General features: G+C 43.1%; 1 protein-coding gene and 1 non-coding gene across 3 annotated transcripts in view; one reads left to right on the top strand and one right to left on the bottom strand.

The window, feature by feature from the left end:
* Lct (lactase) overlaps positions 1 to 19453 on the top strand; it is a 41487-nt gene extending 22034 nt beyond the window's left edge. The window contains exons 8-17 of one of the 2 annotated variants that reach the window (XM_005315839.5): positions 1819 to 3369; positions 4036 to 4304; positions 7811 to 8101; positions 8371 to 8569; positions 10100 to 10296; positions 12606 to 12715; positions 15033 to 15167; positions 16675 to 16898; positions 17844 to 18074; positions 18799 to 19453. In XM_005315839.5, coding sequence (XP_005315896.2) covers positions 1819 to 3369; positions 4036 to 4304; positions 7811 to 8101; positions 8371 to 8569; positions 10100 to 10296; positions 12606 to 12715; positions 15033 to 15167; positions 16675 to 16898; positions 17844 to 18074; positions 18799 to 19019 — 3428 coding nt within the window. In that variant the 3' untranslated portion in view covers positions 19020 to 19453. The remainder of the gene's footprint in view (positions 1 to 1818; positions 3370 to 4035; positions 4305 to 7810; positions 8102 to 8370; positions 8570 to 10099; positions 10297 to 12605; positions 12716 to 15032; positions 15168 to 16674; positions 16899 to 17843; positions 18075 to 18798) is intronic. The other variant, XM_078017311.1, reaches the window with a different exon arrangement.
* On the bottom strand, positions 10746 to 10852 carry LOC120883862 (U6 spliceosomal RNA). The gene has a single exon (XR_005726041.1). It is a non-coding gene; the product is annotated as a U6 spliceosomal RNA (small nuclear RNA).
* Positions 19454 to 21250: the final 1797 nt, after the last annotated feature.

The following is a 21250-nucleotide window of genomic DNA, read 5'->3' as shown; positions in this document are numbered from 1 at the left end:
TAAATAATCTTGGAATTCCTTTGAGACATTATCTCAAGGATCCTTGAAATAGCTTTGTCCAGTAAAGACAGCAGATACTCTCCTCACAGGGCAACTGCAAAACCCACGCCTTTAGAGACTGGCACCCCCAAACAGGCAGTGATTAGAGCCAGAAGCTTTATTTCTGGCTCAGTTCCTCCCTCTGCCCACTAAGCTGTAATGATTTTATCCATCCTTGTCCCCAGAGCCTAGCACAGACCTTGAACAAAGTCCATGCTTACTGACTTATTTATTGAATGAACAGTGTTTTCTACCTCTTATGCAAGCAGTTTGTTAGTTGAGAGGTTTGTATAGCTTGAAAACAAACGGGCCTAATTCTCCACTGGCTCTAAGCTAGAGCCCTCTACAGCCATTATCTTTTTACTTTGGCTCTGGTTTTTGGTTGACTTACTAGATCATTTGGCAAATTGAAGGTGAGTGAGGCTGCTGTAACAAATTACCCAGACTTGGTGGCTTAAAATAACAGAAATGTATTATCCCACAGGTCTAGAATCAGGAAGCCTAAAACTGAGGTCTCAATAGGGCTGCTTTCCCTCTCAAACCTGTAATAGAGATTCCTTCCCTGCTCTCTGCAGATTCTGGTGGCTCCAGGTATTCGGTGTCTTGTGGATACAGGACTCTAATCCGTGCCTCCAGCTTCACATGACCTTCTCCTGTGGTCATGCTTGTTGCCAGGATTAGGGTTTACCCAGTTAACTCGGAATGACCTCGTCTTGAAACTGTAGATTACCTGGGGTTAGGACTTGGATGTATCTTTTGGCAGGCCACCATTTAACCTACTGTACCAGGAAATAAATTTTTTTAGTCTTTTTTTAACATAGCATATGTCATCATTTTATGCCAATATTACTAAATGTAAATAGGGAAGAACAACAGTTTAAAAAATTCAGGGTTGGCAGGGAAATGGATGGCATTAGAGCAGATTATGCTAAGTGAAGCTAGCCAAGCCCTAAAAAACAAATGTCAAATGTCTTCTTTGATATAAAGAGAGCCACTAAGAATAGAACAGGAAGGAAGAGCATGAGGAAAAGACTAACAGTAAACTAAGACGAATGGGGGGAGAGAAAGGAAGAGAGAAGGGAAAACATATGGAAATGGTAGGAGACCTTCAGTGATACACAAAATAATAAGAGGTTATGAGGGGCAAGGGGGTGGGGGGAAAAAAGGGGAGAGAATTGAACAACAGCAGAGGAGGTAGAGAGGGATGTTGGGAGGGGAGGGGAGGGGAGGGGGGATAGTAGGGGATAGGAAAGGTAGCAGAATACAACAGTCACTAATATGCCATTATGTAAAAATGTGAGTATGTAACAGAAGTGATCTGTATTATGTATTTGGGGAGTTCAAAACCCAATTGAGTCGATTGTATGAAAGATGATATGTCTTGAGCTCTGTAATGTTTTGAACAACCAATAAAAAAAAAAAAGAAAAAAAAAAATTCAGGGTTGGGGTGTGGCTCAGTGGTGGAGTGCTTGCCTGGCATGCAGGGGGCACTGGGCTTGATCCTCAGCACCACATAATGTAAAGATGTCGTGTCCACCTAAAACTAAAAAATAAATATTAAAAAAATATTAAGGCCGGCTCAGTGGCACATGACTGTAATCCTTGTGCTCATTCTGGAAGAGGAAAAAGAATTAAATTTGAGTGGTAAACAAAGTCACCTCCAAAATTTTCAAGTCAGGAGAAAAAAATTTTAAAGCAATACTAATAACAGAGTTTACTTATATATTTTTTTCAATAATGATTATTTTAAAATAACCCTAATTTCTGTCTCCTTCACAGCCATCAAGGAGGATGCAGTGGATGTCCGTTCTTATATTGCTCGTTCCTTCCTCGATGGCTTTGAAGGCTCCTCTGGTTACAGCCAGAGATTCGGGCTGTACCATGTCGATTTTAATGACAGCAGCAAACCAAGGACTCCCAGGAAATCAGCTTACTTTTTCACCAGCGTCATTGAAAAAAATGGTTTCCTCGCCCCAGTAGTAAGAAGACTGCCTCCTTCTAAAACAGCAGACTTCCCCTCCAAGGCCAAAGCTTTCACTTTTCCATCTGAGGTGCCCTCCAAGGCTAAAGTAGTTTGGGAAAAGTTCTCCAAACAACCTAAGTTTGAAAGAGACTTGTTCTATCATGGCACCTTCCGGGATGACTTTCTGTGGGGCGTGTCCTCTTCAGCCTATCAAATCGAAGGAGCTTGGGATGCTGATGGCAAAGGCCCCAGCATTTGGGATAACTTTACTCATACTCCAGGGAACAATGTGAAAGACAATGCCAATGGAGACATAGCCTGTGACAGTTATAACAAACTGGATGCGGATCTGAATATGCTTCGAACTTTGAAGGTGAAGGCCTATCGCTTCTCCATCTCCTGGTCTCGGATTTTCCCAACTGGGAGAATCGACTCTGTCAACGCTCATGGTGTCAATTACTACAACAGGCTGATCGATGGTTTGGTAGCAAGCAACATCTCTCCCATGGTAACACTGTTTCACTGGGACCTGCCCCAGGCCCTCCAGGATATTGGAGGCTGGGAGAATCCGTCCTTGATTGAGTTGTTTGACAGCTATGCAGACTTCTGTTTCCAGACATTCGGTGACAGAGTCAAATTCTGGATGACCTTTAATGAGCCCACGTTCCAGGCATGGTTGGGTTACGGCATAGGAGAATTTCCCCCGAATGTGCAGGACCCAGGATGGACACCTTACAGGGTTGCCCATGCAGTCATCAAAGCTCACGCCAGAGTCTATCACACTTACGATGAGAAATACCGGCAGGAGCAGAAGGGGGTCATCTCACTGAGCCTTAGTGCACACTGGGCAGAACCCAAGTCACTAGGGATCCCAAGAGATGTAGAAGCAGCTGACCGAATGCTACAGTTCTCCCTGGGCTGGTTTGCCCATCCCATTTTTAGGAACGGAGACTATCCCGATGCCATGAAGTGGAAAGTGGGGAATAGGAGTGAACTACAACACTTGGCCAGCTCCCGCCTGCCCAGCTTCACCGAGGAGGAGAAGGCATACATCAGGGGTACGGCCGATGTCTTCTGCCTCAACACCTACTCGTCCAAAATCGTGCAGCACAAAACAACCAGGCTAGACCCACCCTCCTACGAAGATGACCAGGAGATCACCGAGGAGGTGGACCCTTCATGGACTGCCACGGCAATGAACCCAGCCGTGCCCTGGGGGACACGGAGACTGCTGAATTGGATCAAGGAAGAATATGGTGATATACCCATTTACATCACAGAAAATGGAGTGGGGCTGTCAAATCCAGCAGTGGAAGACACCGATAGGATATTTTACCACAAAACCTATATCAATGAAGCTTTGAAAGGTATGTGAGGGTTCAGTTCATCTTATAAAATCTGTATGTCGTGTGCCTGAAATGTTTTGGCAGCGTGCTTTCACAGTCTCACTTTTATGCCCTAACTCCATATATTCCTTTCCTGTTTGGGAGTTACACATCCATTGACAAGCTGGGGGAAAAAGGTATGATCCTTTCCCCAAGAAAAATGTACAAATGTATATACACATAATTCCCCCCAAAGAATATTTTCATTAGTCCATTTATTCATTATTGATCAATTACTTTGTTGATAAGTTCTATTTTAGATGCTGGGGATGCAGCAGGGAACAAAACATAAATTTCTGCCCTCATGGAGTTTCCATTTACCTCAGAACAACACCAATAATAACAAAAACCCTTCTTCTTTAAATGCAAACACCTGTGCTTCTGAAGTGGCCTGAGGTCTTGAATTCAGGACATGCCTCTTTCTCTTAACAAAAGAATTTGATTTTGCAAAGATCAGTCATTAATACTGTAGGGTTATCTGAGATGGCAAAAAGTAAGATCCACAAGGTGTTTGGCTCTTAGAGCTTATGTTACTTTGTGTAACATTAAGTTGATAGTTTAGGGGTGAGGAACCAGCACTTGGCAGGGTTTCCTGGAGATCCTGCCTCTTGATGTAAAGCTCTCCTCTTCTCTTTGGGATGTTCCCAGCCTACAGGCTGGATGGCGTAGACCTTCGAGGGTATTCTGTCTGGTCTCTGATGGACAACTTTGAGTGGCTGTTTGGCTACACAGTCAAATTCGGACTGTACCACGTTGACTTCAATGACACGAACAGGCTTCGCACAGCAAGAGCCTCAGCCAAGTACTACACAGAGGTCATTACCAACAATGGCATGCCACTGCCCAAAGAGGATGAATTCCTATACGGACAGTTTCCAGAGGGCTTCATCTGGAGTACAGCATCTGCTGCGTATCAGGTGGGGAGCTGAGAGCCCATCAACACTATGACCACATCCCCAAATCCCTGCCCCTGCCAGATCCTGGGGGTCCAGCTTCTTTACTTCCCCAAATTTGGTCAGACTAGTCTGTGCTGAGATGGGTGCTTGTAGAGCCAGGAGCAGGGAGAGCCTGGACGCCAACACAGGTAAAGACATGTGCATATGCAGAGTCTTGCTGGATGCCTCTCTTCCTTACCTGGTCCTTCCAAGTAGGCAGGTTACCCAGTTTGCTTCTAAACCTGGGCCTGGGATTTTTCTGATGATCTAACATGACACTGTTACCTTATTCATGCCACATGAGGCTCAACCAAAGATATGATGGTTTTATTATTATTTTTTTTGGAATAATGAGAGATAAAGGGCGGTGAATGCCTTGCTGGGAAGTTAGTGGTTTTTCTCTACCTCTATTAATCTTCTCTGATACAGAAATGGGCATTCTTAATGTGGACCTGGGCAGGGTGCTGAGCCTGTGAGGATTTTCTACATGATTATCACTGCTGAAAATATTTCAGGAAGATGAGGGTTAGCTACTCCCAGATGACTGCGTTACCGAGTGATAAAGGAAAGTCTCAGGCCAAATTCTGCTAGATATTTATCAGCTAAGTTAATTTGTGGGAAAACATAAAAAAAAAAGTTCATGTGTACTGTTTAGAGGATCAAGGAAACCCCAGATCTCAGTCCTCTTCGGTACTCTGGCCAACACCAGAACACAAAATATTCACTTGAGAGAATGCCAAGAGGCTGGATCCTGCTAAATCAGGCAACCCTCTGTCAGAGGTTTCTCATTAGGGGCTGACTGATATTTTGTACGAATGATTCCTTGTCATGGGGACTCTCGCGTACACTATAGGATGATTAGCAGCATCTGTGGCTTCTACACACTAGATGCCAGTAGATTCTCCACAGCTCCCAGCCTCTCCTGGCCCCATGCCCATTGTAATAACTGAAGCTTTCCAAACACTTGTACAGATATTTCTAACTGTTCCCTTGAGGGCAAAATGACCCAGGGAGAACCACTGTCCCCTGGGTTTACAAGGGACACAGGAAGGACTAGATTTTTCCAAGGCTACAAGCCTTGTTGACTTCTTAGACCCTGTCTTGCAACGATAGGGCATGACTTGAGAACATTTCAGCCACCTCACATCTTGAATTTTGAGTTGTCATTGAGTGTCCATTTCTATTCATCATGGCAGTCAAAAGGCATAGTTGTCACCATTCGTGACACTGAATATTCTGATGAGCAAAGTGTGGGTATGAATCAGGAAGGATGAGAAGCACTTATAGTTTGGGCTGTCAGCGCTTCTTAGCCATAAGCCTAGAGCACCAGTCATCTTCCCCTCAGGACTGTGTATTCTTTTTTATTTATTTTATTTTTATTTTTCAGTTGTAGTTAGACACAATACCTTTGTTTTACTTATTTATTTACTTTTTATGTGGTGCTGAGGATGGAACCCAGGGCCTTGCATGCTCTAGGCAAGCTCTCTACAGCTGAGCCACAACCCCAGCCCCAGGACTGTGTATTCTTTAAAAAAAAAAAAAAGAAAGAAAGAAACAAAACTTTTATTGGTATATCTTTATAGACATAGAGAAAAGTTGCAAAAATAGTAGCCTCCCATATACTTTTTCCCAGACTCCTCAACTCTTTATATCTCACCATATTTACTTATCTCTATGTATGTACACATGTATATATGTGTGCATGTGTGTTTTTACAAATACTCACATGTGTATTATATTGAAACTTATTTTATTACTTGAATAAAAATAGTCATCTACCAGGATTCTCTACCATAAAATCAATAATAACTATTTCATACCTAGAAGCATTTTGTGGGGAGCTTCTTGGAGACTGTAAATATGTCATCAAATTTTACCCACTACAGCTGGGGTTGTGGCTCAGCGGTAAAGTGCTCGCCTAGCACGTGCGAGGCCCTGGGTTCAATCCTCAGTATCACATATAAATAAATAAAATAAAGGTATTGTATCCAACTACAATTAAAAAATAAACATTTAAAAAAAATTTTTACCCACTAGTTTTAGGAACTACTAATAATACTGTTTGCTTGAATCAATTATTACCATAATGATTAACAAATAGTGATTTTTTTCAAATTCCATCATTCTTTTTATATTTATTTACTATATTATGTATGTATCAATATATATCAATATACATAGTGATGCTGTATATGTAAATACACATATTGATATATATTTACATATATATCATTGTTATGACCTTGTTGAATCCCATTTTATCCAACGGATTATACTTTTTACTTACTTTTTTTTTTAGAGAGAGAGAGAGAGAGAGAGAGAGAGAGAGAGAATTTTTTAATATTTATTTTTTAGTTTTCGGCGGACACATCATCTTTGTTTGTATGTGGTGCTGAGGATCAAACCCGGGCCGCACGCATGCCAGGCGAGCATGCTACCGCTTGAGCCACATCCCCAGCCCCTTACTTACTTATTAATTTAATTTTAGTACTGGGGATTGAACCCTTGGGCACCTTACCACTGACCTATATCTATAGCTCTTTGGTTTTTTTTTTCAGTGTCTAGTTTGAGACAGGGTCTTACTAAGTTGCTGAGGCTGACTTAAACTGGTGATCCTCCTTCTTCATCTTCCTGAGTTGCTGGGATTATAGGCATCTACCACTGTACCTGACTCATTATTTAGATGCTCAGATTGTCCCAAATTTTTCCAGGGGGGTGGCTTTTAGCTGGATCCTACACATTTTTTTTCTGCTTTTGTTTTTGGCTGTGTTACGGATTAAACCCAGGGCCTTGGGCATGCTAGGCAAAGTGCTCTATTAGCTCTGGATCCTACATCCTTTTGACATGGCCTATGTCAATCACTTCTCATCTTGCACCTTTTCTGCTCCAGCCTTTTCTACAATGACTCCTGGCTCCTTTAAGTGGAGCATGGTATTTAGAAACCATTATCTAGACACTGAGTTTGCTCAGTATTCTGGGGTGTCATTTCTAGGCCCTCTCAAGAACAGAGCTAGGAAACATAAGTACATATACTCACACGGATTTATGTATATTTCTGCATCCACCTGTATATACTTAAAACCATGAATTCACACCATTATCATCAATATCAGTCCAACTCCATAGGGTCAATGCTAGCCTTTTTATTTTCTGTATTTGTATTTTTGCTTTCTGGTGCTGAGAAATCTAGCTTTGAGTTTATTCGATATAGTTCATGTCACTGTATTATCTAATCTTCCCCCCAGACCACCATACACACTGATAGCTTATTTACATGTGGGTGCTCTCCCAGCTAATCCTGGATGGACATTCAGTGTGATGGTGATACATTTGTACAGAAAGCTGTAAGAGTTCAGAAACTGGAGAGGTAGTGTGAGAAGGCTCCCAGAGGTGGTGATATTGAGAAACACCTGACTTGGACTTACCCTCTAACAGGAATTTGCAAATTGACTGAATGACTTAATTTGACCATATCTTGTCATCTTAAGATCGAAGGTGCATGGAGAGCAGATGGCAAAGGACTTAGTATTTGGGACACATTTTCTCACACACCACTGAAGATTGAGAATGATGACAATGGAGATGTGGCCTGTGACAGTTATCACAAGATTGCTGAGGATGTGGTCGCCCTGAAGAATCTGGGTGTATCCCACTATCGTTTTTCTATATCCTGGACTCGCATCCTCCCTGATGGAACCACCAAGTACATCAATGAAGCAGGCCTGAACTACTATGAGCGGCTAATTGATGCACTGCTGGCTGCCAACATCCAGCCCCAGGTGAGGGTGGGCCTTCATCAAGCCCTGAAAAGGCCCACATAGAGGAGTGATGGGGCTTGAGGAACTGTTATTATAAATGAAATGTTATTGTAAATGAAATGCTGTTTTCAAATTTAATTTTTGAATTGTCCAAAAACTCACATGGCGTTTTCTTTCCAACTTTGACCCCCATTCTCAGGTTTAGCAACATTTTTATGTAGGTGCATCTCATGTCAGTGATTTCCCATGGAAAGATAATTGTTGGAACTATCAATTCGGTTTTCCCACAGGTGACCCTGTACCACTGGGACCTGCCTCAGGCGCTTCAAGATGTTGGAGGCTGGCAGAATGAGACCATTGTGCAGCGGTTTAAGGAGTATGCAGATGTGCTTTTCCAGAGGCTGGGAGACAAGGTGAAATTTTGGATCACGCTGAATGAGCCCTATGTCATTGCTTTCCAAGGCTATGGCAGTGGGACAGGAGCACCAGGTAAATGTCCTACGCCTAACTTCTCAGCTCTTTGGAACATGGGCTTCTTTGCACCTTGAAGACATGAAATCCAGGTGACAGGGGAGGACATGGCTATAAAAGCCCCATGGCAATGTCTCAGAAACCCTGTCTCCTGCTCAAGGTTGCAGAGGTTTCCCTTCTTTTTGGGGGGGCCGGGGTGGAGGGATACTAAGGATTGAACTCAGGGGCACTCAACCACTGAGCCACATACCCAGCCTTATTTTGTATTTTATTTAGAGACAGGGTCTCACTGAGTTGCTTAGTATCTTGCTAAATTGCTGAGGCTGACTTGAACTTGCAATTCTCCTGCCTCTTGAGCCATTGGGATTACAGGCGTGCACCACAGCGCCCAACCTGTAGAGGTTTCCCTTCTGACACCACATTTACTAAACACAAATATCACATCTTAGTATCTCAAGATGACTTCATTTCTTTGCTCTGTGACTCTGACCTGCCTCGGAGGGAAGTTCTTTCAAATTGGGATGTGGCAGATTGTTGTAGAGAAGGGCAATTCCAGGCTGCACAGGTTCATGTCTATTGCTCATAATCCCCAAATCCTGAAGATTCTAGTTACTGATTTTGGCTGACTGAGCCCATTTAATCTTAGTGAAGTCTCACCTGAGCCCACATGAGCTGCTGTGGTCTTACCTCACAGTGTGAGCACTCCTGAGTTCACTGGAGTTACCACTGTGCTTGATTATGGAGAGTTGTCTTGGGCCCTGGTAGAGTGGTGCTATATCCTGGTTTGTATATACAAACGTTATAGACAATGTTTCTAAAATTAAAACAAAACAAACAAAAAAACTAAACATTTAATTCCAAAACACATGGGACCACGAGGGCTTTGAACAAGGGACTGTGAACCTGTTCTTGCCTCTTATAAAACATCCAACTTCTCTTTCCTTGGATTCTAAGCTGATGAGAGTAAATTTGTGTTCATCTTTGTGATTCCTCCTAATCATGTGTAAGAGCTGGAAAGAGCCATGGGGAGATGGCTCAGATCATCAACTGGGCCTTGGTTGGCATTTTAGTTTGGGCAGCCTTTCCCATAGGATTTGCTCTCAGCCATCTTCCTATCAGCTGCTTGCATTTGCTATGTTCTCCCATCTGGGTCCCCAGAGAGCTCTGAGACATAACTCCTAAGGCACACAGTGTTGTGTGTATTCTGCTTGAGACATACAAGCCATTCTTTTAGGGGAGAGAGAGACAGAAGCCAACATTCATCAAGTGCCTTTCCTTTGCCAGACATACTGGGTGCTTCACATACAAGGGACATACAAAGTCAAAAACTTTCCTTCTCACCATCACTCTCTGATGCCCATTCTAGTGAGGAAGAAACTAAGGCTGAATTACTTGCTCAAAGTGACAGGGCATCTAGTAAGAGGTAGAACTAGGATTTGAATTTGTCTTCCTAATGCCAAATCTTTCTCCCAAACACAGAGGGACTTTTGTATGAAGGGAATAACTCCCTTGGCCATGCTCATTCTGTTGCCATGTGTCTGTTTCCAGGAATCTCCTCTGACACTGCTCCCTACATTGCTGGCCACAACCTAATAAAGTCTCATTCCGAGGTCTGGCATCTGTACAATGATGTGTACCGCGCCCAGCAAGGTGGCATTATTTCCATCACCATCAACAGTGACTGGGCTGAGCCCAGGGACCCCTCCAACCAGGAGGATGTGGAGGCAGCCAGAAGATATGTTGAGGTCTGGTTTCCTTTGGGACAGTGTTCACTCTAATCTGTTTTCCTCTCTTGTAGTGGACCAATGGAAACAGAATTACACTGGGGATCAAAAATTTAGGATCTAGGCTCAGTTTTGCTATTACCCGATTTTGTGAGCTTGGGGAAACCATCTAACTTTCTACACCTTAGTTTTTTTTTTTTTTTAACCTGTCAATTAGAGATGCTCTACCTATCTTGTAGGTTTGTTGTGATAAAAGATAACCCAACTTCTTATCACGTTTAAGTCCTAAAAAATTATTTGTACATGTAGTCTTTCCTGAATATAACACTGATTTGAAGCCATTTATAGAAAGAAATCCCATCTCTTCAATCTCTCTGCATTGTCTTTAGTGGCCAACAGATCTGGGGCTGCACACTTCTCTGGGTGTTGTCATCTAATTTTATTTTTTATTTTTTATTTTTATTTTTTTTAAAAATATGGAACGCTTCACGAATTTGCGTGTCATCCTTGCGCAGGGGCCATGCTAATCTTCTCTGTATCGTTCCAATTTTAGTATATGTGCTGCTGAAGCGAGCACATCTAATTTTATTTGTTCCAGCCTAAGAATTCCTTAAATTGGGGGCTTTAGATTCTGTAAAACTCATTAGTAAATACCATGAGTTTAAGTCAAGGATGTCCATCTTGGTTGTGGAATCTTGCCCCTGGAAAATAGCAACACCAGTAGTAAGTTGATGGTAACATGGCCCACTGAATCTCAGTATGGCTCCTGACAAGAAAATGGGGATGAAGAATGGCCCTCATTCATGGGACAGCTTTCTCCCTGGATCCTGCTAGCACCCCTGAATTAGAAGGAACCCTCTACCAAGTCTTGGTATCAAAGGCAGGCATGGGTCTCCATCCTCCATATTGTTTCCCACTTTTGGTTCTGCAGAGGAGTCCTTCATTTCAGATTCATAGCACTAGTAAATTAGAGCAGTAATTTTACCCCCTGAAGTCAAAATCCCAAACCTCAAGAAATGTTAAGACTGTAGTATCATTAGATTGCACCTTTTGTTGGGGAACTGTAGTACTGCAGCTCAGCACTACAACAGACACATCCCCTGTTAGTCAGCTTCCTCAAAAGGTCCAATTTGTTACCCTACAGTGCACCGTACCAGGGTATATGTGTGTTCTAAGCCTCATCTCAGACTGAGTGGAAGGCTGCCCTCGCCCCACATTCCAGAATAAAGAAGCCTCTTAAGCTCCCTAGCATTATTTATTTTGGTGCCATGTATCCTCTTAATAAGGATGGCTTAGACCTTATTAAAGAAGATAGGTTTTCGGTGGAGGTGGATATAGTTCAATGGTCGAGTGAATGCTTAGCTTGCATGAGATCCTTGGGTTTGATACCCAGTATATGTGTGCGCACATACACACACACACACACAAAGGTTGAACAGATCCCCACTTTGGAGGGGAGGATACTTTTTGGGGGTATTAAACCTAGAGGTTCTTTACCATCGAGCACATCCCCGGCCCTTTTTATTTTATTTTGAAACAAGCCCTCACTAAGTTGCTGAGGCTGACTTCAATTTTGCAATCCTCCTGCTTCCACCTCCAGGGTTGCTGGATTACAGGCATGTGCCACAGGGCTTTGAACCTAAAGTCCATAAAGCAACCTGGGCAGCCAGGAAAGAATTGCAATTCAGCTGGGTACGGTGGTGCATGCCTGTACGGTGACTCAGGAGGATGAGCAGGAGATCAAAGCCAGCTTCAGCAATGGAGAGGTGCTAAGCAACTCAGTGAGCCTCTGTCTCTAAATAAAATACAAAATAGGGCTGGGAATGTGGCTCAGGGGTTGAGTGCCCCTGAGTTCAATCCTTGGTACTCCCACACACAACACACACACACACACACAAAAAAAAAAAAATTGCAACTCATCCCTTCTCAGAAACTTCTAGTTGATCTTTGGATCAAGTTATTAGTTCAGCTGCTCTGCAGTAGGAGAGGGAATCAGTGGCCTAGGGGCTTTGAGTGTCTCCTTTCTTTTCTGTCCAACCCTTCTAAGGATGGCCAGGAAGCACTTGTGGAGAACCAAGGCCAGTGGTCAGTTTCTCCTCCCACTGTAATTACTGAGGACATAGCTCTGTCCTAAGAACCATGCTGTAGCTATGCAAACAGATGCAGGTAGAAAGACCTGCAGAGACTTATTCAAAACATGCACATACTAGGGAGAGCAGAGCACCAGGTCATGGGAAGGGGAGGTTTTGTAGGCAATGAGCAGGGACACTGCTCTCTCTAAATGACACTTATAATGCTATATAAGGCTGACTGTTCCCCACCCCCAACAGTTTATGGGAGGCTGGTTTGCACATCCTATTTTCAAGAATGGAGATTACCATGATGTGATGAAGACTCGAATCCGTGAGAGGAGCTTGGCAGCAGGACTCAACAAGTCTCGGTAAGATCTTATGCCCACAGTGGTGAGCACATGGGTACTGGGGCCAGATAGCTTCTCTCTGAATTTCCTTGTTTGCTGGGAAGATTATATGTGGTGGCATATGTTAAGTTTGTACTTGACAGTTATTATACTATTATTGTTATTCTTAGGAACATCCAGGTACTCTGTCCTAAGAGCAGCCATGTCTTAGCAATCCTACTAAGTCACTCCAAAGACAAATTGGTCAGCTTATCTGATCTTATTTATCACCTTTTGAGTCAATGTGGATAGCAATGGGTAACTGCCCATTTTGTGCATTTTGTCAGCAGAGGCAATTGTTTGAATCAAAGTATCCCCACTTCCTGGTTCACTCCACTTCTTGTCAAGGAAGTAATAGCAACAGTAGGAACTGCTATCATTTGTTGATCTTCCACTGGTATTTTTGTTCCTAATTTAAAGATGACTAAACTGAGACACAAAAATCTGGGCAGAAGCTGGACATGGTGGCAAATGCCTGTAATTCCAGTTGCACGGGAGACTGAAACAGGAGAATTGCAAGTTCCAAGTCAGCCTCAGCAAAAATGAGGCGCTAAGCAACTCAGTGAGACCTCTCTCTAAATAAAATACAAAATAGGACTGGGGATGTGGCTAAGTAGTTGAGTGTCTTTAAGTTCAATTGTCAGTACCCAAAAAAACCCATTAAGGCAAGTTCACTCACTTATTAAAGTGACACAACTGGGATTCAAAGCCAGGCTGCCTGCCTCCCGGATTCACAGTGTAGGTCTAAGAATCATCTAACGGGTAGAAGTATGGTGTGTGGAAGGGCACAGAGCGATGGTCACTGGCCTTATGGGAATATACACACCTCATGATAGCTCACAAGGGAGGGTGGTGAAAGGAATTCAGCAGGCATGGGTTCATATACAGCTTTTAAGTCTTTTCCTCAAACGCCACCAAAAAGCCCATCTGTGAATGATTAGAAAATCCACTTCTCACTGTATAACGCACTCCTGGCTTGTTTAGGACAATCCTGCTGAGCAGGTTGTGTCTAAAGGTCTGATGTGTTAACTCTGGTCTCCAATAAGCAAGTGAGCAGTCTGGCCCATTCATACAACTTTGGTGAGCTGCTACTGGGTATCTAGGTCAGAGCCCAGTGGGGGCCAACTAAGGAGAAGAGTACAAGTCTGGCTTCTCTAGTTGCTGACAGACTAGCTAGAAGACAGTATTCCCTGGAATTCTATTCTCCAATTTCTTCAGTACAAAGAAAACTAGATGAGATCAGGTTGTGCAAGATAGACCTAGGAGACTTCATAGATGAGGCAGAACATCAGTCGACAATGACTTGCATTTAGTTGAGTAGAGGTCATTCCACCCAAGAAGTGGGGGTGTGAGTACAGGCCTAGAGGTAAGAATGAAGTGTGTGCTGCTAAAGTGGGGAGACGGAACTGTAGCAGTGAAGAGATTGGGACTGCGTGGTGGGGGGTCTGGGAAGCCAGGCACAGGGCCTTGGAGCCACAGGCCCTGAGGAGCAAGGATATGAAGATGTTGGGCTTTAGTTTTTACGCACCATTTCAGAAACCCTAGAGAAGGTTGGTTTTGATCCCCTAGGTTAATGATAGCAGAAAATTCAAGAAGAATGTGTTGAGGTCTAAGCAGGGTAACACCTGGTATATCTAAACCAGAGCACTAGGGTCTCCCTGTCAGCCTGTGTGTGCATTTGTACCCTGTAGATACAAAACACAAGTGTGTGGTAGTCAAGTTTCATAGAAAAGTCTCCTCATTCAGAAAACATGGAAAAAGTCCCAGGTACATGTTAAGCCCAAACATCTATTACTCAATTTGTAAAAATATTCCCTTACGAATTAAGGATAGACTTTAGAGAAAAGACGCCTGAACCAACCAACAGCAAAAACAGATGAACTTTAAAAAAAACAAGGAAATACAAGTTATAAGAGAGAACTTTATGAACAAATAATCTTGAGATATGCACCTCAGATGTTTTTGATTTTTAAATTTATCACAGATGGTACATATCAGAATTTGCATGTTAATGCTGGAAGAAAATACACTGTGTGTGGCCCTGCAGCGGGAGCTTATAAAAGAGGAGTGTGAGTTTTCACTCTGCCAACAGGAAGAGAGGCTCCACAGCGCCACAGGGCAGGGAGGTTGTGGGTGGGAGGAGCCTCAGGTGCTCAGGGCCACTCCTACCTGCCAGCAGCTTCTAGCCATGGTCAAGTGCCTGGAATCCAGAGCGACCCCTCATAACATAAGGGGATTTCCATAAAGGTGATTCTTCCTAAAAGTCCCTCACCCTTAATGCCTCATTTCACCCACCCAGGCTCCCAGAGTTTACTGAGAGTGAGAAGAGGAGGATCAATGGCACCTATGACTTTTTTGGGTTCAATCACTATACCACCGTCCTAGCCTACAACCTTGATTATCCTCCTAACGTATCTTCCTTGAATGCAGACAGGTAAGTCAGTCTGTCTGTCTTTTGGAAGGACAGAAAGGTCCCCTTAATCCACCTCTTGCTCAAGAGACCCATACAGTCTCAGAAAAGGGCCTCCTGACGCCATATACACAGTGATGGGTAATACAATGCTTGCTTTTCCTACATGCTTCCCTTAAGCAGAGGTGCTTAGTTTTCAGAAACATTTTGAAGTTATTTTTTTTCCCTGACAAATTTGTCTCACTTCTTAGATTATTTCAGTCAAAATAACAATGAGCTCCCCCACAATCCCATTTCAAAGCAATATCAAACTATTATTGTGTACTATACAAATAGTACAGGTTTATGGAGGAAACATTCGAAAATAAGAATGGGATCACCTGATCCCCTGGTACAGGGGATTGGACCCAGACCCACTATAACATTGAGATAAATCCCAGCCCTTTTTATTTATTTTGAGACAGGATCTCACTAAGTTGCTTAGGGCCTTGCCTCACTTAGTTGCTGAGGTTGGCTCTGAACTTGGGATCCTCCTGCCTCAGCCTCCCGTGTCACTGGAATTACAAGTGTGTGCCACCACGTTTCAAAGTTACATGTGGGGCGCATCTACATCTTTTTCTACATATTACTTATATAGGAGTATATGACATATAAATTATAACTATTACAATAAGCAGGACTAGTTTCTACATTATTTTGTTCCTTTTTAACAAGCATCTTTCCAAATTAGTACTTCTGAACCTGTTTAGGTTCTTTTTTCAAAAACAAGTCCTTATACCCCTATTACCCCCACTGTATCCTGAAATCACCAGCCAGGCTCTCAGAGAGGGGCTGTCAGTACTCTTGGTGCCTCATCGATCCAGGGACTGTCTCCTCCATAAACTTAACTAAAGCTTACAAAACAGCCCACATTTAATTCCGCTGAGTAACTCAGGTACTAATAAAACTAAACTTTTTTTCCCTGAAAGATTTGTGTTTTAGTATTTAAGTGGTTGGTCTAGAGATGCCCCAGCATGGTGTCTCCCCCCACCCCACAGCAGATACTCTTTTGGTTTAAGCAGTTCCCTCCCTTGTTCATCACTGGAGAGATACCAGAAGCAGGCCCAAGCCTGTCCCTCCCTGTCACCACACGAATGAAGACTCCCAGTAAGGGTGCCCATGGCATTGACTAGACATAGGTGACTCAGGGAAACCTGTTTTGTTGGGAGACAGGCAGAGCCATTCATATCAGTATGAGGTGACATCTGTGAACAGGGAGCCCATGGAGGGTTAAGCTGCATGGGCAAGACCATTTCTCTGCACAGGTGGAATGCAGAGAATGGGGAGCAGAAGTGGTATGTCAATACATCGATATTGAGTGGGGCAATTAGAATGAGTGAAAGAGATTTTGGGGTGGTTGATTCTTCTGGGTTTAGCATGACCCTTAAGTTTAGAAAAACCTAAGGCTTTTCCTCCCATAAATCCTGTTTTGTGTAAAGGGCCTCTGAGGAGTCACAAAACAAAACCTAACCTTTAGTTTTTGAACTCATAGGGGAGTTGCCACAATTGCCGACCCTACTTGGCCAGAATCTGGCTCCTTCTGGCTGAAGATGACACCTTTTGGCTTTAGAAGGATCCTTAACTGGTTAAAGGAGGAGTACAACAATCCTCCAATTTATGTAACAGAGAACGGAGTGTCCCAGAGGGAAGAGACAGACCTCAATGACACCACAAGGATCTACTACCTTCGCAGTTATATTGATGAGGCCCTTAAAGGTAAAACGGACCTACGACTTCTTTCACGCGCATCTTTCACTGTTGGAGACATGGCCAATATCTGCAGGGGAAGGCTAATGCCATATCCCAATGTCAGAGTAAAGACAAAGATAAGGCTTCTTGCTCCTATTGGGGCAGGACTCCCGCCCATCCCTTCTTTCCTAGCTCTACATTCAGTGGGAAAACCCAGATGCTCAACACTGACTAGACCTAAGTTCTTGGCATGAGTCATTTGTTCCCCTTGATCCTATGCTGGATGATTCTGAACCTGACATCCCCAAGGCAGGGCCAAGAGAAACAGGTTGGGTTGTTGCAATGCAGAGTAGCTTGTTCCTCAAGCAAAACAACTTAGGATGGGACTAAGTGATTCTAAGTCAGCCATGCTAGGTAAGAAGATGGTCAGGAAATCCTTTCCTTCTAGGAGCTGTTGGTTTCCTGTAGGGAAGAACACTGACATTCTAAGGCCCTGACCCACACCAGTCTCCTATGCTGAAGAGAGAGGGGCAACAGATTGTTCAGGGGAGTTAGCTTAGTCTACCTATATGCCCAACACCCATTTAGGGCTGAGTCTTTATAGAAAGATGTTGGTGGCACTGTAGCTTCACCACAAAGGATTTGCTAACAATCATTAAAAGGGGCAGCTTTTTTTTTTTTTAAAGAGAGAGTGAGAGAGGAGAGAGAGAGAGAGAATTTTTAATATTTATTTTTTAGTTCTCAGCGGACACAACATCTTTGTTGGTATGTGGTGCTGAGGATCAAACCCGGGCCGCACGCATGCCAGGCGAGCGCGCTACCGCTTGAGCCACATCCCCAGCCCCAAGGGGCAGCTCTTTTAAAAGATAGGGCCTGGGCTCCTTTCACTCTCCAAGTTGGGACACAGGAGGCCTGGCAGAGAGGTGCCTTATGAGACAAGGAGAGCTCATGCCTGGGCCTCTGTTTGGACAGCCGTGCAGGATAAGGTGGACCTTCGAGGATACACGGTTTGGAGTTTGATGGACAACTTCGAGTGGGCCACGGGCTATGCAGAGAGGTTTGGTGTACATTTTGTGAACTACACTGACCCTTCTCTGCCAAGGATCCCCAAAGCATCAGCCAGCTTCTATGCCTCCGTAGTTCGATGCAATGGCTTCCCTGACCCTGCGGCAGGACCCCACCCTTGTCTCCACCAGCCAGAAGGTGAGAGGTGGCTCTGGAGGGATGAAGGGTGAGCGGGAGGGCCTGTTTTCACCTAGATTATTACCTTCCTCTCTGCCTCTCCATCTTCATTCATTCAACCAAGATTCATTTGAATGCTCCAGACATCCTTGGAATGCATGAAACAAAGGACCCCTGTAGGGCTGGTGTTACACCCAGAAACTATAGAAAACTAATGTAGGAGGTTTAGATTCTTCTTCCAACCCTACCAATAACATGCTGTGCCACCTCAGGCAAAAAACTAGACAAATGCTTTAGGCCATTACAAGGATCAAATAAGAGGACTGTGAAAAGCACACTGCAATGGCCCATTGTTTGTTGACTACATAAGACCTACCAGGTAAATGTACCACAATGCAATTTAGATTACTAATAGAAATATTTAAAATATAAAAACTGCCAGCCAGGTGCTGTGGCAGGAGGCTCACAAGTTCAAGGGGCAGCTTCAGTTGTCGCAAAAAGGGCTGGGAATGTGGCTCAGTGGTAAACTGCCCTGGTTAAATCCCCAGGAACCTCCCAAGATTTAGAGGTTCTTAATACACCTCAAGGGATGGGCATCTTCACTGCAGCAACATGCCCACACGGGCTGTGCAGATTTGGGATACTTATGTAGCCCCGGGACTTCAAAGACGCAGCTGGAGCCTCTCTATGGTCCCAGAGATTGTATGCACTGAATCACATACTGCCCTCTGTTGTCCTCTCCTAGATGTTGGGCCCACCTTCAGCCCAGTGAGAGAGGGAGAGGAGGTCCAGTTCCTGGGGCTGACTCTCAGCATCACGGAGGCGCAGACAGCTTTGTATGTGCTCTTTTCTCTTATGCTTCTTGGAGTCTGTGGCTTGGCATTTCTGTCATACAAATACTGCAAACGCTCCAAGCAAGGAAAAACACCAACCCAACAGGAATTGAGTAAAATCTCTTCATTCTGACAAGTCACCACTTCCCATACTCTGCAAAGTAGGCCTTCTTTCTTGATATGTCTTTGCCAGCACCAAGCTCCATAAGGTATTGTATTCTGCCCATATTGGACTTCTTCATTAAGGCCTTCTATACTGTCAGAGATGACCTCAACCTTGACTGGACTTTGAGTTCCTGATTAAAATGGAATTACCTGCATCTTGCCACAGTCTTGGAAATTCATCTGAATGTTAGAGTAGCTCACAGGTGGTTCTTGTGGAAAAGTGCAGATACTGGTCTGTTGTATCCTTGAGTTTTTGAAGATGGAATCATGAGTAAAAACCGTAAAAATCCTTTTTAGAAGAAATCAAACCTACTGTACAGAATAACTATGATATCATATCGCCCTCTCCAAGTTCTCTGAGCCTTATAATTTTCCTCAGAAAATAAAAAACTATTCTATGCACTGTTTTATCTCCTATGTCTGCTTCACCTAGAAAAAGTGTCAACAGAAGATATAAAGTCTCGAGTCATTTAGCACCCTACTAACTTTCCCAAACAAGACCAAGGCTGTCTACTTAAATTATACTTCCCCTACTGTCACCTTTTAGGTCATCCTGGCTCTCCTACAATATGACTTCTAAGGGCCCTGAATTAGGATTTCAAAGTCCAGGTGATCTGACTTGGGCTTAGTTAAGACTGTTCCCTTCTTCTTCTCCAATCTAAAATAGTTCTGACCATCCCACATTTCTTGTCTGAAAATGCTATTCCTTCTGCCTAGGATCCCCCTTTTTCTGAAAACACCCTCAAGTCAAAAGCAGCTCAAATAATGAACTTCCTTCTCTGGATGGCTTCCATGAATTCCCCAGGCAGATCCTCCTTCCTCTAATTTACTTGTAAATATCCTCCCCTCCCCACATTATGGTTAGACCACATATTTCATAATTCTCTGCCATTAGACCTAGTCAATGACCATTTCTGTCTTTGGCAAGTACCTGGGAGCAGAGAAAGATATGGTCTTTATCAATCTCCTTGAATGTTCTAAGAGATAACTGCACTGTCAAATACTTACAAAAAAAGGTGGGGGTTGCAGCTCAATGGTTGAGTTCTTGCCTAACAATTGTTCAAACCTCAGCACCCGAGGAAAAAAAAAAATTAACTGGTTTTAAGAGTGATATGCCCGAGGGCTGGGGTTGTAGCTCAGTGGTAGAAGCATTTCCCTGGTACATGCAAGGCACTGGTTTGATCCTCAGCAATCCTTATTTAAATAAATAAAAGTATTGCATCCATGTATAACTACAAAAAAGTGACATACCTGAAATTTTGTTTCTTGTTATCATCCCTCATCTGAATTATGTCTATGGAAAATTCCTACCAAAATGTTCCAATTTCATGAGTCCCAACCAGCCAAACTGTATGAGTCAGGTGTACATTGTCACATGCAGTAGTTCCAAAATTGATATTAAAGACATTTCTTAGGCAGAAAGATTCACTATCATTAATCTGACAATTCAACATGCATTTTTGGGGGGAGGGATATCAACAACAAAAATTTCACAAACTTTTAAAGAGCCAGGATATAGAATGAAAAAGAATATTGTAACATAAAGCTAGTTAAGATAGTTTGGTAGGGGCTGGGATTGTGACTCAGCAGTAGAGTGCTTGCTTCGCATATGTGGGACCCTGGGTTCGATCCTCAGCACCACATAAAAATAAAAGATGTTACATCCACCAAAAACTAAAAAATAAATATTAAAAGCTTCTCTCTCTTTAAAAAAATAAAAAATAAAATAAATAAGTGAAATAAAGGTATTGTGCCCAACTACAACTAATAGTTTGGTAGTAGAGAGCAAATGGAAAAGATCACTGATTGAAAGCCTAGACATAGCTCCAACTACATATGGGAATAGAGTATGAGACAATGGTTGCCTCCCAGTTGAGGGGAGGGTGTTAGATGAGCACTTAACTGGTGGTGAATCAACAGGGTAGCTCATGGGTCTGGAAGGAAACTGGACCCCTTCCTTGGATACCACATTTAAATATAAAAATAACAACAAAACCGAGAATACTAGGACACAAAAAAATTAACTTTTCAAGTGGGAAAGGTATTTATGAGCAAGACTCAAATACCATAAACACTAACAAATTTGACCACATCAATACTGTGGTAGATTACCATCCACATATTTGTTCAAAGATAAAATATTTACAGTATATGCTACAAAAGGGCAAATTTTCTTAATGTACATGGAATTTTTTATAA

Source organism: Ictidomys tridecemlineatus, chromosome 7 (genome assembly GCF_052094955.1).
Source record: "Ictidomys tridecemlineatus isolate mIctTri1 chromosome 7, mIctTri1.hap1, whole genome shotgun sequence".
NCBI lineage: Eukaryota > Metazoa > Chordata > Mammalia > Rodentia > Sciuridae > Ictidomys > Ictidomys tridecemlineatus.
The sequence above is the reverse complement of the archived record's forward strand: the minus strand, read 5'-3'. Positions and strand labels throughout refer to the sequence as shown.